The sequence below is a fragment of the Penicillium verhagenii genome, assembly GCF_028828195.1.
Source record: "Penicillium verhagenii strain IBT 33310 chromosome Unknown utg000007l_segment0_segment0, whole genome shotgun sequence".
In the NCBI taxonomy this organism is placed as follows: Eukaryota; Fungi; Ascomycota; class Eurotiomycetes; order Eurotiales; family Aspergillaceae; genus Penicillium; species Penicillium verhagenii.
In genome coordinates, this window is record NW_026643171.1 from 1,359,754 (window position 1) to 1,378,335 (window position 18,582).

At 48.2% G+C, this 18,582-nt stretch overlaps 4 protein-coding genes across 4 annotated transcripts; 2 read left to right on the forward strand and 2 right to left on the reverse strand.

The window, feature by feature from the left end:
* Positions 1-481: 481 nt before the first annotated feature.
* Positions 482-8,359, forward strand: N7466_007189 (type I polyketide synthase; the record flags this gene model as incomplete). The annotated part of the gene is made up of 3 exons (XM_057166578.1): positions 482-1,118; positions 1,178-1,823; positions 1,882-8,359. The coding sequence occupies 3 exons, from the start codon at positions 482-484 to the stop codon at positions 8,357-8,359; spliced, it is 7,761 nt and encodes a 2,586-aa protein (XP_057019619.1).
* Positions 8,360-9,241: 882 nt separating this feature from the next.
* On the reverse strand, positions 9,242-9,775 carry N7466_007190 (uncharacterized protein; the record flags this gene model as incomplete). Its single annotated transcript, XM_057166579.1, has 1 exon — positions 9,242-9,775. One exon carries the CDS (start codon positions 9,773-9,775, stop codon positions 9,242-9,244), a length of 534 nt encoding a protein of 177 aa, XP_057019620.1.
* Positions 9,776-10,403: 628 nt separating this feature from the next.
* On the reverse strand, positions 10,404-12,356 carry N7466_007191 (muramidase family protein; the record flags this gene model as incomplete). Its single annotated transcript, XM_057166580.1, has 4 exons — positions 10,404-11,475; positions 11,571-11,739; positions 11,806-12,267; positions 12,338-12,356. The coding sequence occupies 4 exons, from the start codon at positions 12,354-12,356 to the stop codon at positions 10,404-10,406; spliced, it is 1,722 nt and encodes a 573-aa protein (XP_057019621.1).
* Positions 12,357-14,650: 2,294 nt separating this feature from the next.
* On the forward strand, positions 14,651-18,046 carry N7466_007192 (glycoside hydrolase family 18 protein; the record flags this gene model as incomplete). The annotated part of the gene is made up of 9 exons (XM_057166581.1): positions 14,651-14,678; positions 14,739-15,107; positions 15,180-15,319; positions 15,376-15,418; positions 15,661-15,774; positions 15,890-16,786; positions 16,849-17,387; positions 17,470-17,631; positions 17,693-18,046. 9 exons carry the CDS (start codon positions 14,651-14,653, stop codon positions 18,044-18,046), a joined length of 2,646 nt encoding a protein of 881 aa, XP_057019622.1.
* Between the last annotated feature and the right edge of the window lie 536 nt (positions 18,047-18,582).

Sequence of the window (18,582 nt, forward strand, 5' to 3'; positions counted from 1 at the left end):
CCCATAATGGTGGTCTTATCTTTTAATTCGCGCCCAGTGCTTTGGTCCGCGAACAAAAGCACAACCTGAGTGGTAAGATCTTTGAAAGAAGAATTTCTCCGAATCAACTGCACACTGCATCGGCCGTCCCAATGCGGTGTAGTACTCCGATCATTCGTTGAGGACAAGTTGTTTAGCTTTTGCGGTCTCGAGTTTTTACCCCAGCGAGTACTTTTTTCATCCGGAGCCTGATTCCAAATCATATCATGCATATGTGATAAAGAAAGGGAGAATATCTCCTTCTGGCATCCATTGCGAATTACTTAATAGTTACTTTATCCAGGCACAACACTGATTACAACTTCGGAACAATCTTAAGTATAGATTCGTGAACTCCTTGTGCAGCAATTGAACTATATACTGTCTTCCAACAAGTTGGAATGATTTTGTCGTCATAATCCCTGCCTGATATTCAACATCAACACCACTACACCTTGCAATCATGGTTGAGCCAATTGCTATCATTGGGTCAGGTTGTCGATTCCCTGGAGGTTCTGACACGCCCAGCAAGCTCTGGGAGCTGATTAAAGACCCACTGGATCTATCAAGCAAACCACCACCATCACGGTTCAATATCGATCCGTTCTACCACCCAGTTGGCGCCCATCATGGAACAACGAATGCCACCCACTCCTACTGGCTGGAGGAGACGGATCGTACAAGTATTACCAAGTTCGATGCTGGATTTTTTAATATTCAACCGAGCGAGGTTGACGCGATGGACCCACAGCAACGGGTCCTCATGGAGGTTGTGTATGACAGTATGTGTGCTGCAGGCCAACCCATGGAGAATCTCAAAGGATCCAATACTGCCATTTACGTTGGTATGATGTCCGATGATTGGAATACCATGGTCACCCGTGACTGGGAGACCCTGCCACGATATACAGCTACCGGTTTGGAACGGGGCATCATGGCAAACCGTGTCTCATACTTCTTTGATTGGCATGGTCCAAGCATGACTCTTGACACTGCATGCTCAAGCAGTCTGGTTGCTTTGGATCTGGCTGTGCAAATTGTCCGCAGTGGGAAGTCGAATGTTGCTGTTGCAGCAGGAACGAATCTGATTTTGAGCCCTGGTACGTATTGCACGAATTCCACGAACACCACATGATCGACAATGATCTGATCTTGCCAGCGATGTATATTTCGGAAAGTAATCTGGGTATGCTTTCCCCCAATGGCCGTTGTGCTATGTGGGACACAGCAGCTGACGGATATGCTCGTGGGGAGGGGGTGGCTGCCGTCATTGTGAAAACACTCTCTCAGGCACTTGCCGACAATGATCCGATCGAGTGCATTATTCGTGATGTTGCTGTAAACCAGGATGGCAAGACCTCTGGCTTGACGGTGCCCAGTAACGTGGCGCAGACTGCATTGATCCGCGACTGCTACTCCCGCGCTGGACTCGATCCCATCAACAACCTCAAAGACCGACCCCAATTCTTTCACGCCCATGGCACTGGTACCCAAGCCGGCGATCCACAGGAAGCTGAGGCTATCTCAAATGCTCTGTTCCCTGTTGGATCTCTTGCCGCTCAGGCTGCGGAGAAATTGCTTGTCGGCTCAATCAAGACGGTCATCGGCCATACAGAGAGCACAGCCGGTCTTGCCAGTGTTATCAGTACATCACTTGCCATACGGAATGGTGTCATTCCCCCTAATATGCACTTCAGAAATTTGAGTGATCGTGTCGCGCCCTTTTTCGATCACTTGAAGATACCCGTATCCCCAACTCCCTGGGTTATCAACAATGGTCAGACGCGAAGAGCAAGCGTCAACAGGTTAGTCTGTGGCTCTAAAGTTGATAAAATATTTTATTGACAGTTATTCTTCATTCAGCTTCGGCTTCGGTGGCACAAATGCTCACTGTATTTTGGAAGAGTATACTCAAAGACGTGAAGTGATCACCTCGACCTCGACCAATCAGATTTTCGCTCCCCTTGTCTTCTCAGCGGCCTCGGAACAGGCCCTGCGACAAATGATTTCTGATCATCTAGAATATCTCAAGATTCACCCAGATGTTCCGATGCGGGACTTTGCTTACACTCTGCAACACCGTCGCTCGACACTGCCATACCGGAAGGACATCCTTGCTCCAACGGTCAATGATGCAATTATTGCACTGGAAGCCTTGACTCGCACTGATGCAGAAACCGAAGACATGAATGCTCGATTCAAAAGTCTCAACAGCTCAGCAAAGATCTTGGGGATCTTCACTGGCCAAGGCGCACAATGGCCGAGAATGGGTGCCCGCCTCATTGAGTCGTCTCCGTTTGCTGCGTCGCGTATTGCCGAGTTGGACCATGCGCTCCAGAGCATTACTTCCGCCGAAGACCGACCCAGCTGGACAATACTTGACGAGCTGCTCGCATCGAAAGAAAGTTCTCGGCTTGCAGAGGCAGCTCTGTCGCAGCCCCTCTGCTCAGCTGTGCAGATTCTCCTGGTTGACATCCTTCAAGCAGCTGGAATCGCATTTACAGCTGTAGTTGGTCACTCATCGGGTGAGATTGGAGCTGCTTATGCTGCCGGTTTCCTTTCTGCCAAGGATGCGATCAGAGTAGCATACTTCCGAGGCGTGCATGCCAAACTAGCTGCCAGTCCCAGCCCCAATGCTCCCTGTGGTGCTATGATGGCAGTTGCCGAATCTCCAGATGGAGCTCGGGCCATTTGTGCCAATGAGTTCCAGGGGCGCTTGCAGCTTGCAGCGATTAATTCCAGCTCCAGTGTCACTCTCAGTGGAGATGAAGATGCCATCGACGCTGCTGAAAGACTTTTGAAGGCAAAAGGCACCTTTGCTCGCAAGCTGAAGGTCGATACTGCCTACCACAGTGCTCACATGGCTTCCTGTGCCGGCCCATATTACAACTCACTTCAAAAATGCAACATTGAGAGTTTGTCGCAATCGACAGAGGCGGCACCCGTGTGGTACTCAAGTGTGTACGAGGGAGAGGCTATGGTTCAATCTAGTCTGACGAACCAATATTGGGTTGACAATATGTGTCAGACTGTCCTTTTTGCTGGTGCCTTGGCGGAGGCAGTGAAGCACAATGGTCCATTTGACATTGCCATTGAGGTCGGTCCCCATCCTGCTCTCAAAGGTCCCGCTACTGCTACCATCAATGGGGAGACTACTACACCATATACTGGTGTTCTGGCTCGCGGTGAGAACGATGTCACCGAATTTGGCAAAGCACTTGGTTTCATTTGGAAGCAATTTGGTTCGAACAGCGTGCAGTTTTCTGCGGTGGAAAAATTGCTGTCTGCCAATGCTCAAGAACCACTTGTTCTGAGTGACCTACCTCCGTATCCCTTCACCCACCAAACCGACTACTGGACCGACAGTCGTCTCGCAAACCACTTCAAGCACAGAAACCCGGCTCATGTTTCAAATATACTCCTCGGATCTCCTTGCGCGGAAGCGACCACTCCAGGAGAATTCCAGTGGAGGAACATCTTGCAACAAAGTGAGATGCCTTGGTTGAGTGGTCACGCACTGCAGGGCCAGACCGTTTTTCCGGCCACTGGGTATGCTTCAATGGCCCTCGAGGCTATTAAAAGCATCGCATTTGAGCTGCGACCTGGGGCTGCACTTTCTTTAGTGAAACTTGTTGATCTAGATATTCCACGCGCGATCGCATTCGATGATGACGATATGACCGTGGAAACAATCTTCAGTGTATCATCGGTCGCCTTCTCAGACGCTAAGCTGACTGCTGACTGGGCGTGCTACTCAGCGGCGAGAGATGGCACCATTCAATTGAATGCCAAGGGAAGCGCGGTGGTGGAACTGGGCCTCGCAAAGCCCGATACCCTGCCTGTTGCCAGAGTAGACCCCTACAGCCTAGTTCCTGTTAACGAAGATCAGTTCTATGACAGTCTGGCCCGCGTGGGATATAATTATGCCCATCCTTTCCGTGGCATTTCGAATATCCGTCGCAAACCTGGGTACAGCGTGGGTATCCTCGCGGACCAGTCTGAAGATGATGATCTTGTTCTTCATCCCGGGCTCTTAGATTCAGCACTTCAAACTGTGTTTGCAGCCTGGGCCTATCCTGGCGATACACACTTGTGGTCTCTTCATGTTCCGGTGTCAATTTCCAGTATCACTATCAACCCATACTTTACCTCCATCGGCGATGCTGGCAAACAAGCCACCATGGAATACGAGTCTTCTGTCCGCGAACAGTCAGCAGCAGGCGTCACTGGAGACGTTTACCTCTATGCCGATGACTCTAAATACGCCTTCATTCAATTCGAAGGCGCGAAGCTTGTTCCTTTTGCACCCGCCGTGCCCAAGAATGACATCCCCATATTTTCTCGCTTTGATTACCCGATTGCTGTTCCTGACGGCCAGCTTGCTGGGGCCGGGGAGACCTTGACCGACTACGAGGTACAGCTTTACAAGGACGTCGACAGAATTTCATACTGGTTCCTCCGTATTGCGTCAATTTCAATCCCTGCCAAAGACCGCAGCGGTCTTCTACCACATTACCAGAGATACCTGGCTTGGTGCGACCGCATGGTCAGCATGGTCAGCAGTGGCAGTCACAACAAGGTGCCTGCTTCATGCAACAACGATACTCGTTCTGATATTGACGAGACTCTTGCTCGCTATCCGGACCGAAAGGATGTTCGTTTTGTTCAAGTTGTTGGCGAAAACCTGGTTCAAACCATCAATGACGGTAACTCGATGCTGGAGCATATGAACCAAGGTGGACTTCTTCGTGCTTTCTATGAAGAAGGTGCAATTTGCTCGGGTCCGACCGGTCGCTGGCTGGCTCGGGTTCTCGCTCAGATTTCCAAAATTCACCCAGGCCTGAATATTTTTGAAGTTGGCGCGGGTACCGGAGCCACTACCTCTGCAGTTTTGGATGCTCTCGAAGGGCGTTATGCATCGTACACCTTCACTGACATCTCGAGCGGCTTTTTCATGGCGGCTGAAGAGCGATTCGGTCAACAGGATGCCCATCGTATGACGTTCAAGACATTTGACATGGAGAAGGAGCCTCAAACACAGGGATTCTCAGATGCGTCTTATGATGTTGTTGTTGCTGTGAATGTTCTCCACGTCTCTGGTGATATTGAAGCATCTCTCTCCAATGTCCGACGCTTGCTCAAGCCTGGTGGCTTCCTTGTCACTGCTGAGCTGACTTCTACAGACCTCTTGTTCAGTGGAATGACCGTCGGTACACTCCCTGGTTGGTGGATTGGAGCTGAAACAGGTCGCCCATGGGGTCCTCTGTTTACACTGGGACAATGGGACACTGTGCTCAAGAATACGGGCTTCGCCGGAATCGACACTGTTAGTCCCGATATTAGCGCCTCTCTACCCATGAGCGTTTTCGTGGCTCAAGCGGTAGATGATCGGGTGGCATTGCTGCGCAACCCTCTTTCCGTCAAGGTCCACCCTGCCGGAATTCGAACAGATGTCCTGGCAATCATCGGTGGCATGACATGGCCAGTGTACAAACTCAGTCAGGAGATCTATGAGTCCATGGGTCGTCGCTTTCAGTCGAAACGGCTGTTCAACACTGTGGAACAATTTGCTAAATCCGACTTGGCCACAATGACTGATGGATCCAGAGGAGTCACAGTTTTGTCCCTTGTCGACCTTGACCGGCCATACCTGGAAGATCTAACTGCCGACAAACTTGAGAGTCTCAAGTCGTGCACGAATGCCGGTGCCCTGATTTGGGTGACATGTGGCTCCCGCGATGATCAGCCTTACAGCTCCATGATGACCGGCATTGCTCGCACCATCCGCACGGAGAGTCCTGGATTGAACATCCTGACTTATGACCTGGATCCTGCTGTGCAGAACGGCATTCATTCTAGTACAGCAGCTGATCTCTCTGCGACTGTCCTCCGCCAAGTGGCTCTGACTAACTGGGGCACCGATTCCATGCTCTGGTCATTGGAACCTGATATTTATGTTCGTAACGGACGTCACCTGGTCTCTCGCATTGTTCCCGACCGCGAAAAGAACAATAGATATAACTCTCAAAGACGCAATATCCTGACTGTCACTAACCTGTTTGATACGAATGTCGAATTGGTTGGCGCTGGAAAAGGCGACGAGCAGACTATTGAGCTTCGTCGTGTCTCACCTTTGGCTGTGACTGACTCGTCGGCAAGCGCAACGCGTATGATTAGAGTCACTCACTCCCTCTTGCAAAGCGTCGCTGTTGGGGCTGGAGGCTTTGTTCGTGTGTGCGCTGGTGTTGATCTAGCGACTCAGGATCATGTTCTGGCTCTGACCGATTCGAGCCAGTCCACTGTTCGGGTTCCAAAGGACCTTTGCATCCACGTCTCTACATCTCTAATCCCTTCGAGAATCATGGCTGTGGGCGCTAAGCTTGTCGCCGATCGTCTTTTGTCTCTCACGTCGCGAGGAAGCACACTGATAATCAACGAGCCCGATCTCATCATTCAAACGGCAATTCGCGCGGAGGCCTCCGCTAAAAATATCCAGGTCGTTTGCGTCACGTCCAATACCACCAGCAGTCGTCCTGACGAATGTATATATCTCGGCCCTAGCTCGCCAGTTCATATTGTTCAATCATTGGTGGAAGCCTGCTCTGTGTTTGTGCACTTCTCGCGCGGCGCGACCTCCGATGCTGTACGCGATTTAATTGTGGAAAGCCTGTCTCCGTCTTGTCTCGAAATCACCGAGGAGATGTTGGTCGGTCACAAGGTTGATGCACTATCTTCCTCAAGCGATTTGGCAAATTTATTCAAGCAATCATTCTCCAATGACACACTTGGCCTTTCGTCATTTGAATTGTTTGGCCTGGCTGATGTCACCTCACACAAGGCAATTGGTGAGCCTTTGGCTGTGGTAGACTGGACAAAGTCTCAGTCTGTGCTGGCCATGGTACAGCCCATTGACTCCCAGTCAATTTTCAGAAGCGACCGATCATATCTCTTTATCGGCATGACTGGTGAACTTGGCCAATCACTAGCCGGGTGGATGATCACTCACGGAGCCCGCTACGTTGTTCTCACAAGCCGCAGACCGACAGCAAACGCGCGCTTTGTTGATGACATGTATGCTCGATACGGAGCTGTTGTCAAAGTGGTTCCATTGGACATAACCTCTCCAAATTCGCTGCAGTCTGTGCTTTCTTCGATGGCCGCAGCGCTTCCGCCCATCGCTGGTGTCATCAACGGTGCCATGATTTTGGACGATGAACTCTTTGCGAACATGTCCTTCGAGCAGTTTTCCCGGGTGACAAAGCCTAAGGTTCTAGGAACACAACTACTCGATGAGGCTTTCCATAGCACTGACCTCGAATTTTTCATCGTCGCGTCTAGTATCTCGTCGGTCATCGGGTGGAGTGGGCAGAGTAATTACTCAGCCGCTAATGAGTTCATGACGTCATTGGTAAACAAACGACGCAAGCGCGGTGTGGCTGGATCAACAATGAACATTCCTGCGGTTCTTGGCGTGGGGTATGCTGCGCACTCCGAGACTTTTGATTTCGATTACTTCCAGTCACTCGGTTACATCAATATCAGTGAACATGACCTACAAGTTCTCTTTGCAGAGACCATTCTCACTGGACGACCGGGCCAGGCAGAGGATTCCCCTTCCCAGGTTGTGATGGGCATCAACTACGTCCCGCAGGACTTGCAGGTCACTGATGCTCATCGCCGTGACGTGAAATTCAGCCATTTCATTCTCAACAAGGATACCGACTCCAAAGTCCAATCACACGAAGCATCTGTTCGCGTGCGCGTTCAGTTGCAATCGGCCAAGACCACCGATGAAGCTTATTCAGTCACCCGAGACGCGTTCATTGGTTATCTCAAGCGCATTCTTCGTAGGGCAGTTGATGAGATTATAGACGATTCAATGACGCTAGTCGAGCAGGGAGTTGACTCTCTTGTGGCTGTTGACATCCGAGCTTGGTTCTTGAAAGAGCTGGAAGCTGATGTTCCGACCCTCAAAGTGATGAGCGGCGGAGCTATCTCCGAGCTGGTGAAAACGGGCCTCGCAAAGATGCGAAGTTTGGAAGAGAGTGTCCCCTCAAAGATTGTGGTGCCCTCTGAGAATAAAGCGCAACGCCCCGCCCCAACAATGCCCCAGGAAGAACGTTCACGGCCCACTTCCGAAAACCAAACTCGGTCTTCGTCGCCTCAAACAGGAAGTCCCCTCTTCACGCCGGCGCAAGATTCATTGTCCACGCTTTCTGATGATGTTACCGCGCGGACCCCATCTCCCTCGGGTGACTACTTTGCGCAAACCTCCGTTAGTTCCAAAATCCCGGAATGGAAGGACTCTGCAGCGGAGGATGTTGAGATTGTGGATGCTTAGCAGGTATACTTGTGTATTCAGTAGACAAACCTAGGGCGCCACCCATGGATATCCGCATATGTACACGGTCGCAATAAATCCATCAATCGATAGAACCTTGAAATTTTGTTCACGTATTGATAAAATGGGGTTTCATATACATGATTCTGCTCAGAAAACTAGGACATCGGAACTCTAGATGGTCATTTCTGTTGGTGTTTGGGGGGGGGGACATTGAAATTAAACTAAACATTTGAAGTTCGATCAATGTTATCTTGCCGACTCTATTACACCCCGCGTAGACCTGTTTCCAGCGGGTTCCCGGCCCGATGTCGACGGTCTCCGCGGTGGGGAGCGGGTCCAATCGAGCCCTGGCATTTCGAGCTGGGTAGCACAAAGGTACACGCTATTATGATAGAGGATGGATCTAGCCCATGAAGCTCAGCTTCCAATTCTCGCCTTAAATTTACTTACACCGAAGTTCAACGATTCGTATAACAATTCTCAATCTGTTATGATGATTCTCCAAGCAATACATATATGTACGACCATAGGGTGTGGAGACCTGGAATAGGGCTTCCCATTCGCTCAGCCATTGTTGAGCTACACGCCAGCTGGCCGGTCAGACTGGTTACATTGATGTAGTAATATGGCGGGTGACCACATACGAATTCTGATTGTTATATGTAGTTTTTTTTTTTGAACTTTTGAATTTTTGCGGGCTTTGTTAGGCATAAGTTATATACACTTCGCTCCAGTCAAGTAATAAATATATTACCAAAATTTAAAGAATCCAAGCACCCACTCCACATACTCCGACCGCCTCTTTGCCGCATCACGAGCTTCAAGGTAATATTAGCACATATTCATATAGAAGCCTTAGAATATCTAGGTACTGATTTCTCACTTACCATCCAAGTTGTCAGCAGCCTGCTTCATGATCCGATAGGCCTCTTGGTAAAAACCACACTCATATAATTCTTCAAAGCCGTGGTTTGGGAAAGTGGCCAATAGCTTTGCATGATGTAATGGAGATCCCAGTCCAGCATTGACGGGTAAGACCTCTGGCCCCGGTAGACGGGGATCAGCGCCATATTCGAGTAGTAGCTCAATAAGCGGGATATTGTCTATCATGTAATTCTGTGGACCATTACTATGAACAACGCAATGGAGTGGGCGGCCATAGCTGCGAATATTGACCGGTTCGTGGTCCATTTCATTTGGGTCGGCACCGGCAAGAAGTGCCGCCCTCATAGCTGCAAGTTTGACCTCAAGTGAATGAGCGGATAGAGGTTCCCAGAAGAGGGGTGGCTTTTGGACGCTAACCCAGTTCGCATCTGGGTGACATGGTATTTGGTGGACTGGGGGTCTTTCTTGCGTAGGGGAACGCCGGACAAACTTATCGAAATTGAATGGTTCGAGTGGATGTTGATTCATGATGTTTATTTAGGTGTGTGGGTGGTGTGGTGTGCATGCATGTGTATGGAAAGGGGAGATTGAATATTCTTAGCTAAGATGGATTTAAGGGGCCGACCGGGCGGTATTTATATTTCAAGTTTTTACGTATATTAATCGATCTGCCTAGCCAGCCTTAGAAACTTCCACCCTTAGGGCTGCCCAGTTCTATCTAGGGTTATATGCACAAATTCTTTTGCTATAATAGAAGATAATTAAGGGGCATAAATATGAATATATATGATAAGAGGGTCATATGATCTCTCTCTTTGTCTTCCAGCTCTCTCTCTATTTTCCTCCAGGGCACCCATAATCACTTCTCTTATCTCATTCTGTCCCTTTCTCCCTCTCTTAATATAATAAATATTATCAGGGGAAGAGAGGGGAAAAAGGGGGGGGGGGAAAGAGAGACAGAAAGCCTAGAGATACCACACCAAGAGGGTATATATCATATGATTCAAAATGATTGAGAAGCATCACCATCCATAGATTCACGAAGCACTTGAGATCTCTGCAGAATCACCAACTAGTTTCGATTTATACGTCAAGAACTTCAACTTTAAAACCGCCAGAATGTATTCAAACTAGGTATATACACATGCAACCTTGACTAGTTTAATCTCGCCTTTGGTGCCGGGGTGATCATTGAAACTGCGTCAGCAAGCATCATAGTTCTCTTAGCCACAGTATCTGCCAAAGTGGTCATCGGAGTGGGCTCCACACCAACACAGATATAATAGCTCAAATACAAATCCGCACAGCTCGTCCCCACGGCGGGGTTCCATGCATACAGTGACGCCAGTGAGATACTTTCTGCAGTCGCGATTGCGTCGCAAGAATCACCGCTCTGTACCAAGTAAAAGCTATCACATTCTGAATACATGCTAGTTTGGATCGGGCTCGGCGTTGTGACTGAGATGTGCACGCAGACGTAATCTCCAAGGTCAAGGGTAGAACAGTCAGATCCTACAGCAGGATTCCAGGCGTAGAATTGAGAGAGAGTCAATCCGTATTCGGATGCCACCACAGAGCAAGTATCGCCACTGACGACGAGGTGGAACTCATCGCAAGTGGAGGGCATACCGGTTTGAATTGGAGAAGGCGTAGTGATACCGCCACTTGTGGCACTTGAGGTCGATATAGCGACGCAGACATATTCTCCCAATTCCAAATTCGCACATGAGGTGCCCACTGCGGGATTCCAATCGTAGAAATCGGCGAGTGTGATGCTGTAATGATCGGCAATTGTACTACACTCATCCCCACTTACGACAAGATAAAACTCGTCACACGAAGAGGTGATGCCTGTCTGCATGGGAGAGGGTGTGCTGATACTGCTTGTGGTTGTCGCAGTCGTGTTGCTTAAAATGTCCACGCAAACATAAGTGCCCACCTCGAGAATGGAGCAATCGGTACCGACCGCTGGATTCCACGCATAGAACTCTGCGAGTGTAATGTCGTACTCCGAGGCAATGGTATCACATTCATCGTTCGCCTCGACAAAGTAGAATACATCACAGGATGTAGTCATTCCCGTCTGAATGGGAGTCGGTGTGGTGATATTGTTAGTAGCTGTAGCGGTGAGGAAGGTCGTTGCAAATGACTGCGTGACGCCGCCGCTGTCATCGGACGTAGAGTTGGTGATATTGGCTATGGTAGGTGTCCAGGCTCCACCGGGTGGACTGTTCAAAAGTTCTTGTCAACATATATACACCCGGGCATGACCAAAAGTGGACACGAATATACAGCCGGGGATAATGAGAGGATAGGTACTTACGTGATACAAACATACTGGCCAACTTGGAGGCTGTCACAGGTTCCGATAATTGCAGGATTCCAAGTGAGCAGCTGTACCGTCGTCACAGTGTTGTTGGCCACCGTGAGCTCGCTGGCCAGTAGATCACAGGTGCTGTATTCGTCGGTCACCAGTTGGATGTCACATTCAGCTGGTAAGCATGTCACAGCCGTCATATTAGAACAATCGCTACTTCCAGCCGCAATAATCACCGCACCAGTGGGGACATAGTATTCCAAAGATATATCTAGGCATGCCTGTGTGATGTTCGGGTCTGCGGATACTCCAGATAACAACTGGCGCTTTTTAACATCGGTGATCACTGTCGAGCTGGATGCTGTTGAGGTGGACGAGGCTGCGCTCAATGACGAAAAAGAGACTGTCTGACCCGTACAAGTGGCAGTCGCTAAAGCAGAGCTAACCACACTGGTAGCAGTTGTTGAAACTACTGGAGGTCCTGTGGATGAGGCGTAGGTTGCATAGGCTTGCAAAGTGATATTGGTGTCTGCATCACACCATTCAAGAACAGCCCAAAGCTCAGCGCTCATGTAGTCGTTGAAGGTAGAAGCCCCAAGATAAGACGAGTTCACTCTTGCGGTGAGCATATCAATGAAGCACTCATCGCATAATGTCGCATTGTCGTACAGAGTTGTTAGAGATTGGTCATCACCCAAAGTGCCTACATAGATCAGGCATCAGAAATGTGTTTTTTTGTATTAGGAAAGGCCCAGAGTGCACAGATATCATACCATCAGAGTTGTAGATCATTCCAGAGCCCACCCAACTCTGAGACTCAACAAGGCAAGAGCTTGACTCTGAGTTGGTCATACAGGCCAGATTTAGTCCTTCGACGTGCCTGCCAGGGATAGTATCCGCGGGAACAGCTTTGTTGTTATAATAGTAGGTCTCGTTGGAGCAAGTGCTGATGACCAGCTCATTCCATGATGCTGCTGACTCTATGCACTCAGTGGTGCAGAGTGTGGTGACATTTTCTGTAGTCCAGAAGTAGTAGTCTACCGAAGTGGTTCGTTTGAAAAGAGTGGGGCTGCATGATACTGTTTCGTTCCTTAAAAGATGAATCATCCCAGTGTCAGTGTCATTTGAAGAGGGTTGAGGAAGGGCGGGAGGGGGAGATCAAAATACTAACAATGCCTCCAAACAGTCGTTGGATATCCCAATGTATGTAGCCAGAGCACTCGCGTCGAAGGTCGGCCACAAACTATATTGTGCAAATGAAGTCGAGGATAAAGATAATAGACTTAATAAGCGGAGTGCCATGTTGGTGGCGACAATAACGGAAGGGAATTGGTATCGATGTTTGGCGAACCAGAATGGTAAAAGGAAACAGGGAGCTCGAGAGGAGTTGTAAGTGGTAGATTTACGCTCCAACAGATCTGACTCTGTGAGACAGAGAAGCTTTTTTGTTGCAGAAGAACCCAAAGCGCCACTACTAAAATGAGGACTTGCACCTACTAGTATAATGAATATTCACCTTTTAGTTTAGGACATCATTGAAAACTTCCGTTCACCATTCGGAAGAACCGGAGCTCAATGGTAATTTCGCTTCGTTTCCAAGGACTTTTCATTTGCCTAGATACAACTCGTGGCTCGGATTTTCCCGTCAATGAGGTAGCCTTAGTTGGAACTAATGTCTCCGATTTAATGTTCAGGAATCTAATTTCATGATCAAAGGACTTGTTGCTGTGATAATTTTCAACGCTATTGTACAAGTGCGGCTGATACACAATCTCGAAGATAGACCTCTTGGGACTAGTTCGAGCAGTAGTAAAAGAAAGAGGCGTCAGGCAACCAACTAGAGAAACAAGTCAGATCCACCATCCGTGGTAACGTTACATGGCCCCACGCCTCCCGACTCTTATGTACGGCAATCCCTAGCGTCAACTTCGATGCCAACTTCAATCCAATTGGTCTATCTAACTCGATTGGGCCATATTTTACGGGTTTACCGGCTAGTGCATAAGCTCTTGGCGGCCCCACATAATCATGGTTTCAGCCTTTTTTATCCCCGAATATCAAACGGCCTCTCTTTTATAGTAGGGGCAATGAGCTAAGCTCTTAGCTTCGGACTTGGCTGAGCTTGTATGGTCGGCTAAGCTTTGAGAATCTACCCGCTTTCAAGTAAGATTGTTGATTTAGCTCCCTCGCCAAACGAAACATGGCTTTTCGGAGGTACGGTGATAATTTCCGATTTTGACATTGCATGAAGATACTGTAATGTGATTCGAGAGGACTGGTAAGGAATGGAATGTGCTGTGGGTAACAGACACAGGTGAGACTAGATAGTTTTGCCTCCAATCAAGATCTTTGGCCAAATTCGCATTTCAGGATGGCCTTCGGCAGTTTAATTTCACTCTCTCTGCTCTATATCATGCGAGCATTCTTCTCTATATGAGTTTAAGTTTTATCTATTCAGAAACCTTGATTCCGGTTCACGTGCCCTCAAAATGAGGCTACTCAGCCTTGGAATATTTTCTTTGGCCTGTTCCAGTGCCTTAGCAAGTTGGGAAAGTTACCAACATTCTCACGGTCATTACGGATCGGTCTTTCAAAGAGCGACTCATAACGATACGCTCATCCATGGGGATAATTCGTTTTCGAAGCATTCTCTCCATGATTTACACCAAAGAGACACAACGGGCACATGTTCGGACACAACGCCATGCTCCAATGGAGCGTGCTGTTCTGTGTCTGGCTACTGCGGCTACTCTCCATCTTTTTGCGGAACAGGAAACTGTACAAGCAACTGTGATGCAACGGCAGAGTGCGGACCATACGGGGTCGTAGGGGACCAGACTTGCCCATTGAATGTTTGCTGCTCAGAATACGGGTAAGTCGTGATTGCTCTAGCTTTTGGCTTTCTTGAAACATTACTGATTACAATAATTCAGCTTCTGCGGTACTACCACCGACTTGTAGGTTATCCCGTCTACATTTTCTAACTCGCATTTATCTCTTAAGAATTTCTAATCAAAATATGTCATTAGCTGTGGAACTGGGTGTCAATCTGATTATGGTTCCTGTGGAACTGTAACTGAGCCATCATGCTCAGGATCGACAGCCAAGCAAAGAGTTATTGGTGAGACCCCTATCAATTGTTGCTTTATGACTTCACTGAATTTGGGAAATAAGCATACTATGAGTCTTGGTCCCTTGAAAGAGCCTGCGATGGCGTTAGCCCTGAGGAACTCAATCTAGCAGGCTTCACGCATGCCAATATGGCATTTGCTTACTTTGACCCATCAACATTTGCTATCACTGCCATGGACTCGACTATGTTATCTTTATTGAGCCGATTCACGGGTATTAAGTCCAACTATACTAACTTAGAAACCTGGATCTCTGTTGGCGGCTGGTCTTTTTCTGATCCCGGTTCAACAGAAACAGCCTGGTCTACTATGGTATCAACATCAAGTTACAGGGCAACTTTTATTACCAATATCATACAATTCATGCAAACCTATGGATTCGATGGTGTGGATTTGGACTGGGAATACCCAGGTAAGTCTGACTGTCTTTTTTTCCCTTTTATCTTCGCTGTTTTGGTCAACCGTTAACACGTCAATTGTGAAGGAGCATCGGACCGTGGCGGTAGTTCAGATGACGGAGCCAATTTTGTTTCTTTGGTAAAGGAGATGCGAGCTGCCTTTGGGACAAAATATGGAATCTCGGCGACACTGCCAACTTCCTATTGGTATCTTCAAGGATTCAAGGTTAGTTTGGTGTGTCGCATTTGGCAATAAGTCTCTAACCCAAGGATGTTCAAAAGCCCGTGGAAATGGAGAAATATGTCGATTGGTTCAACCTTGTAAGTATCTGATGTCAGAATCTTTCAACCCCAATGATCAAGAACTAACTTAAAACAGATGGCGTGAGCAATTAAAAATGGATCCACTAATACATAGTCATGCAATATTAACATTTTGAAGTTATGACTTGCACGGAACGTGGGATGCAACGGATATTTATGTTGGTAAGATGAAGTTTTTTTCAATGTTTTATAGCTAGAGCTGTCTTGAAAACTCGGCAGTTGTTGATTGACTTTTCCGTTTAGGTCCATATATTGCACCACACACCAACCTTACTGAGATTGAGGCCTCGCTAGACCTGCTTTGGCGGGCAGGAGTGACACCAGGGAAGATAGTTCTTGGACAGGGCTGGTATGGTCGTTCGTTCACTTTGGCAGACCCAAGGTACAAATCTCCGCGCAACTATCTCTTAAATGAGGACCCAAAAGGCCTACGTTTGCTAACAAATAAACAGCTGTAGTACTCCAAATGGAGTGTGCGAGTTCACCACCGGAGGAAACGCAGGTTCCTGCACAGCAACATCGGGTATCCTGTCCAATGCGGAGATTCAGGTCATTATCGACACATACGATGTAACACCTGTCTATGATGAGGATGATGCAGTGAACTGGATTGTTTGGGATACTAATCAATGGGTGAGCTATGATGATGCCACAACATACAAGCAGAAGCTGTCTTTTGCCAATGACCTCTGTCTTGGGGGGATGATGGTCTGGGCGGCGGACTTGAACAACCAATCCACGCAGACAGGTTATGGCTCCCAGGCCGATACAGGCCTCAGCCAGAAGGTTACCGACTACTCAGTCCAGCAGTCCGTCAATACTCAGGCTAGTTCGGCGTGTTACACGTCAAACTGCGGAGTTGATTGTATGTCGGGGTATACTGGCGTCACCAATATGAATGGGCAGCCGGGCTACTTGCCTACGGCGGATGACTGCCCAGGCTCTGAGCTAGAGACCCTCTGCTGCGCATCGGGTACAAAACTTGGTACTTGTACTTGGCGGGGGTGGAGAGGTGTGGGCCTACCCTGCTCTGGTGGATGCAATTCGGGAGAAACAGTCGTCGCACAGAACACTAATTTCCATGATACTGTCGATGGTAAATTGGAGGTCCGCACGTGCAATGGCGGTCTTCAAAGCTACTGCTGCACTGACTTTGTAGCACCTTCATCTCTAAAGACATCAAACTTAGAGTTGGAGGAGGACTACAAAGTCGATCTCAACCCCGTTGTCAGCGTCGTGGTTGCTACTGTGACCGAAGTGCTCGCTAATGCCGCCAAAAGTGTTATTGACGCGGTCGCTACCGATTTCTGCGATGTTGCAGTTCCAATATTTCTTGAAGAAGTTTCCGATATTGAACTTGCTATTCCTAGTAAGAAGTTGCCCACGCTGATTTGAGTAATTTATCAAGCTAACCATGTTTCTTTATTAAAGTCATTGGAGAAATTCTGATCTTAGGCGAATGGATCGCTGAGCCTGAAATTCTCAAGGGGTGTGAAGACTTGATTGAGGATGGCGGAGACGCCGTGCTTAGCTGGCTAGGGTATACCTCTAGCCTGACTGTGACCGATATTACCGAGACTATCACAGAAACAAGCACCGAGGAGCAAGAGTGTTCACCCACTGGCTGCTCGGGCGGCAGCTGTTTGTTGAAGAAGAGAAGTAAAGTCAAACGAGCTGCACCAGCCCAGCAACTGGATGCTCGGGCAACGGACACACCTTATATTCATCGTCGTACATATGATTCAACATTCGGATATCTGAATAAACCAGCTACGGGTGATCTGGACTCGTGGACGGCATCTGTTTTTGAGGAAGGATCTCCATCCATTTTGACCCTGCAGCTAGAGAATCCGGAAAGGAAGTCTACAGCACAATTTATCGAATTTGCTGGAAAATCCATGTTTGCCGCTGTACGTGGCCTGGTGGGATGCGTCTCTGTTGTGATCGCCTCACAATGCGGAGTATACATGGTATGTTATCAAGTCAGCCTTGTTACTAAGAGGAATACTTCTGGGGCCGGTCCAAACCTACAAAGCTAACTTGTTGTCCCAGACGCATCATTGGGAGACTTTTTTTAAAACATCTTTCACCGCCGAACAATTTGAAGACTACATTCTTGATCCCTTCGATGCAACAACAGCTTCATCGAACGCGGACTGGATCAGTATTCCCATGCTGCCAGATGGATGTTTTAGCTCAACCTATAATGTTCAGGTTCGTCAATTATTAGTCCTCCGAAATATCAAAGTGAGACAAAACTAACGGAATTGAAAAGGTTATAATTGTGACATCAACTACAGGTTCATCCCCCGAGGCGCTCCGGACGACCTCTAGATACCTTGACAGGGTCCAAGACATCGCGGATACGGTGGCCGATGCACTTGGCATAGATGAAAGTGATATCACAACATGGCTTTATAATCGGCAACTTACAGAAAGTAACGATAACGACGATGCATATGGCAAGATCGTGGTGACCTTCAACCCCGATGTTTTTAAGGACGGTGGTTCAAGGGCTGCATACCAGGTTTGGGGCGGCGGACTTGTGGTGGATGGAGTTGCCACAAGCTCTAATTCACAAATTAACTCGCCGATGTTGTCAGATTACTGGAGTAACGAAGTTTCATAAGAAGGCTCAGTGTACGGTGGTCCATGTGCACTGACATCTGAAACATTGAATGTTGTACACGTGTGTTCTGCTGGAAACATTTATATATTCAATTTAACGTGCACCAACTTTGCGGATCTACAGAGAATATGTCCTAATTAGGAAATAATCTAACTCGATAGGGTAGTATTCTAGACGGGATCGGGCGGGTTGAACCCCCCAATTAGGTAACTTTTTCATAATTGAATATAGTAAAGATCTACTTTATGCAGGCCCACGTCCGGCTTTGCACATGTCTACTAAGACTGAGGATCTCAGGAACTTGGGGAATTTTTCAATGCAACACGCCTCCCCGCTGGAAACGAAATTACAGCGCCCGTGGCTTCGCTAAGCAAGTTCGGCGAACACATGCAGTCATGCCCAATCACACGGAACCCTCCGTTGGATTCACTTAGCAGCGCTCCCTGTACATTGGCTATAATGGTCCGGGGGACGCAAACTAGTCACCAATATGTATATTCGAAGTGGTCCCTCTCGGTCATCCCCATTTTGTCCGT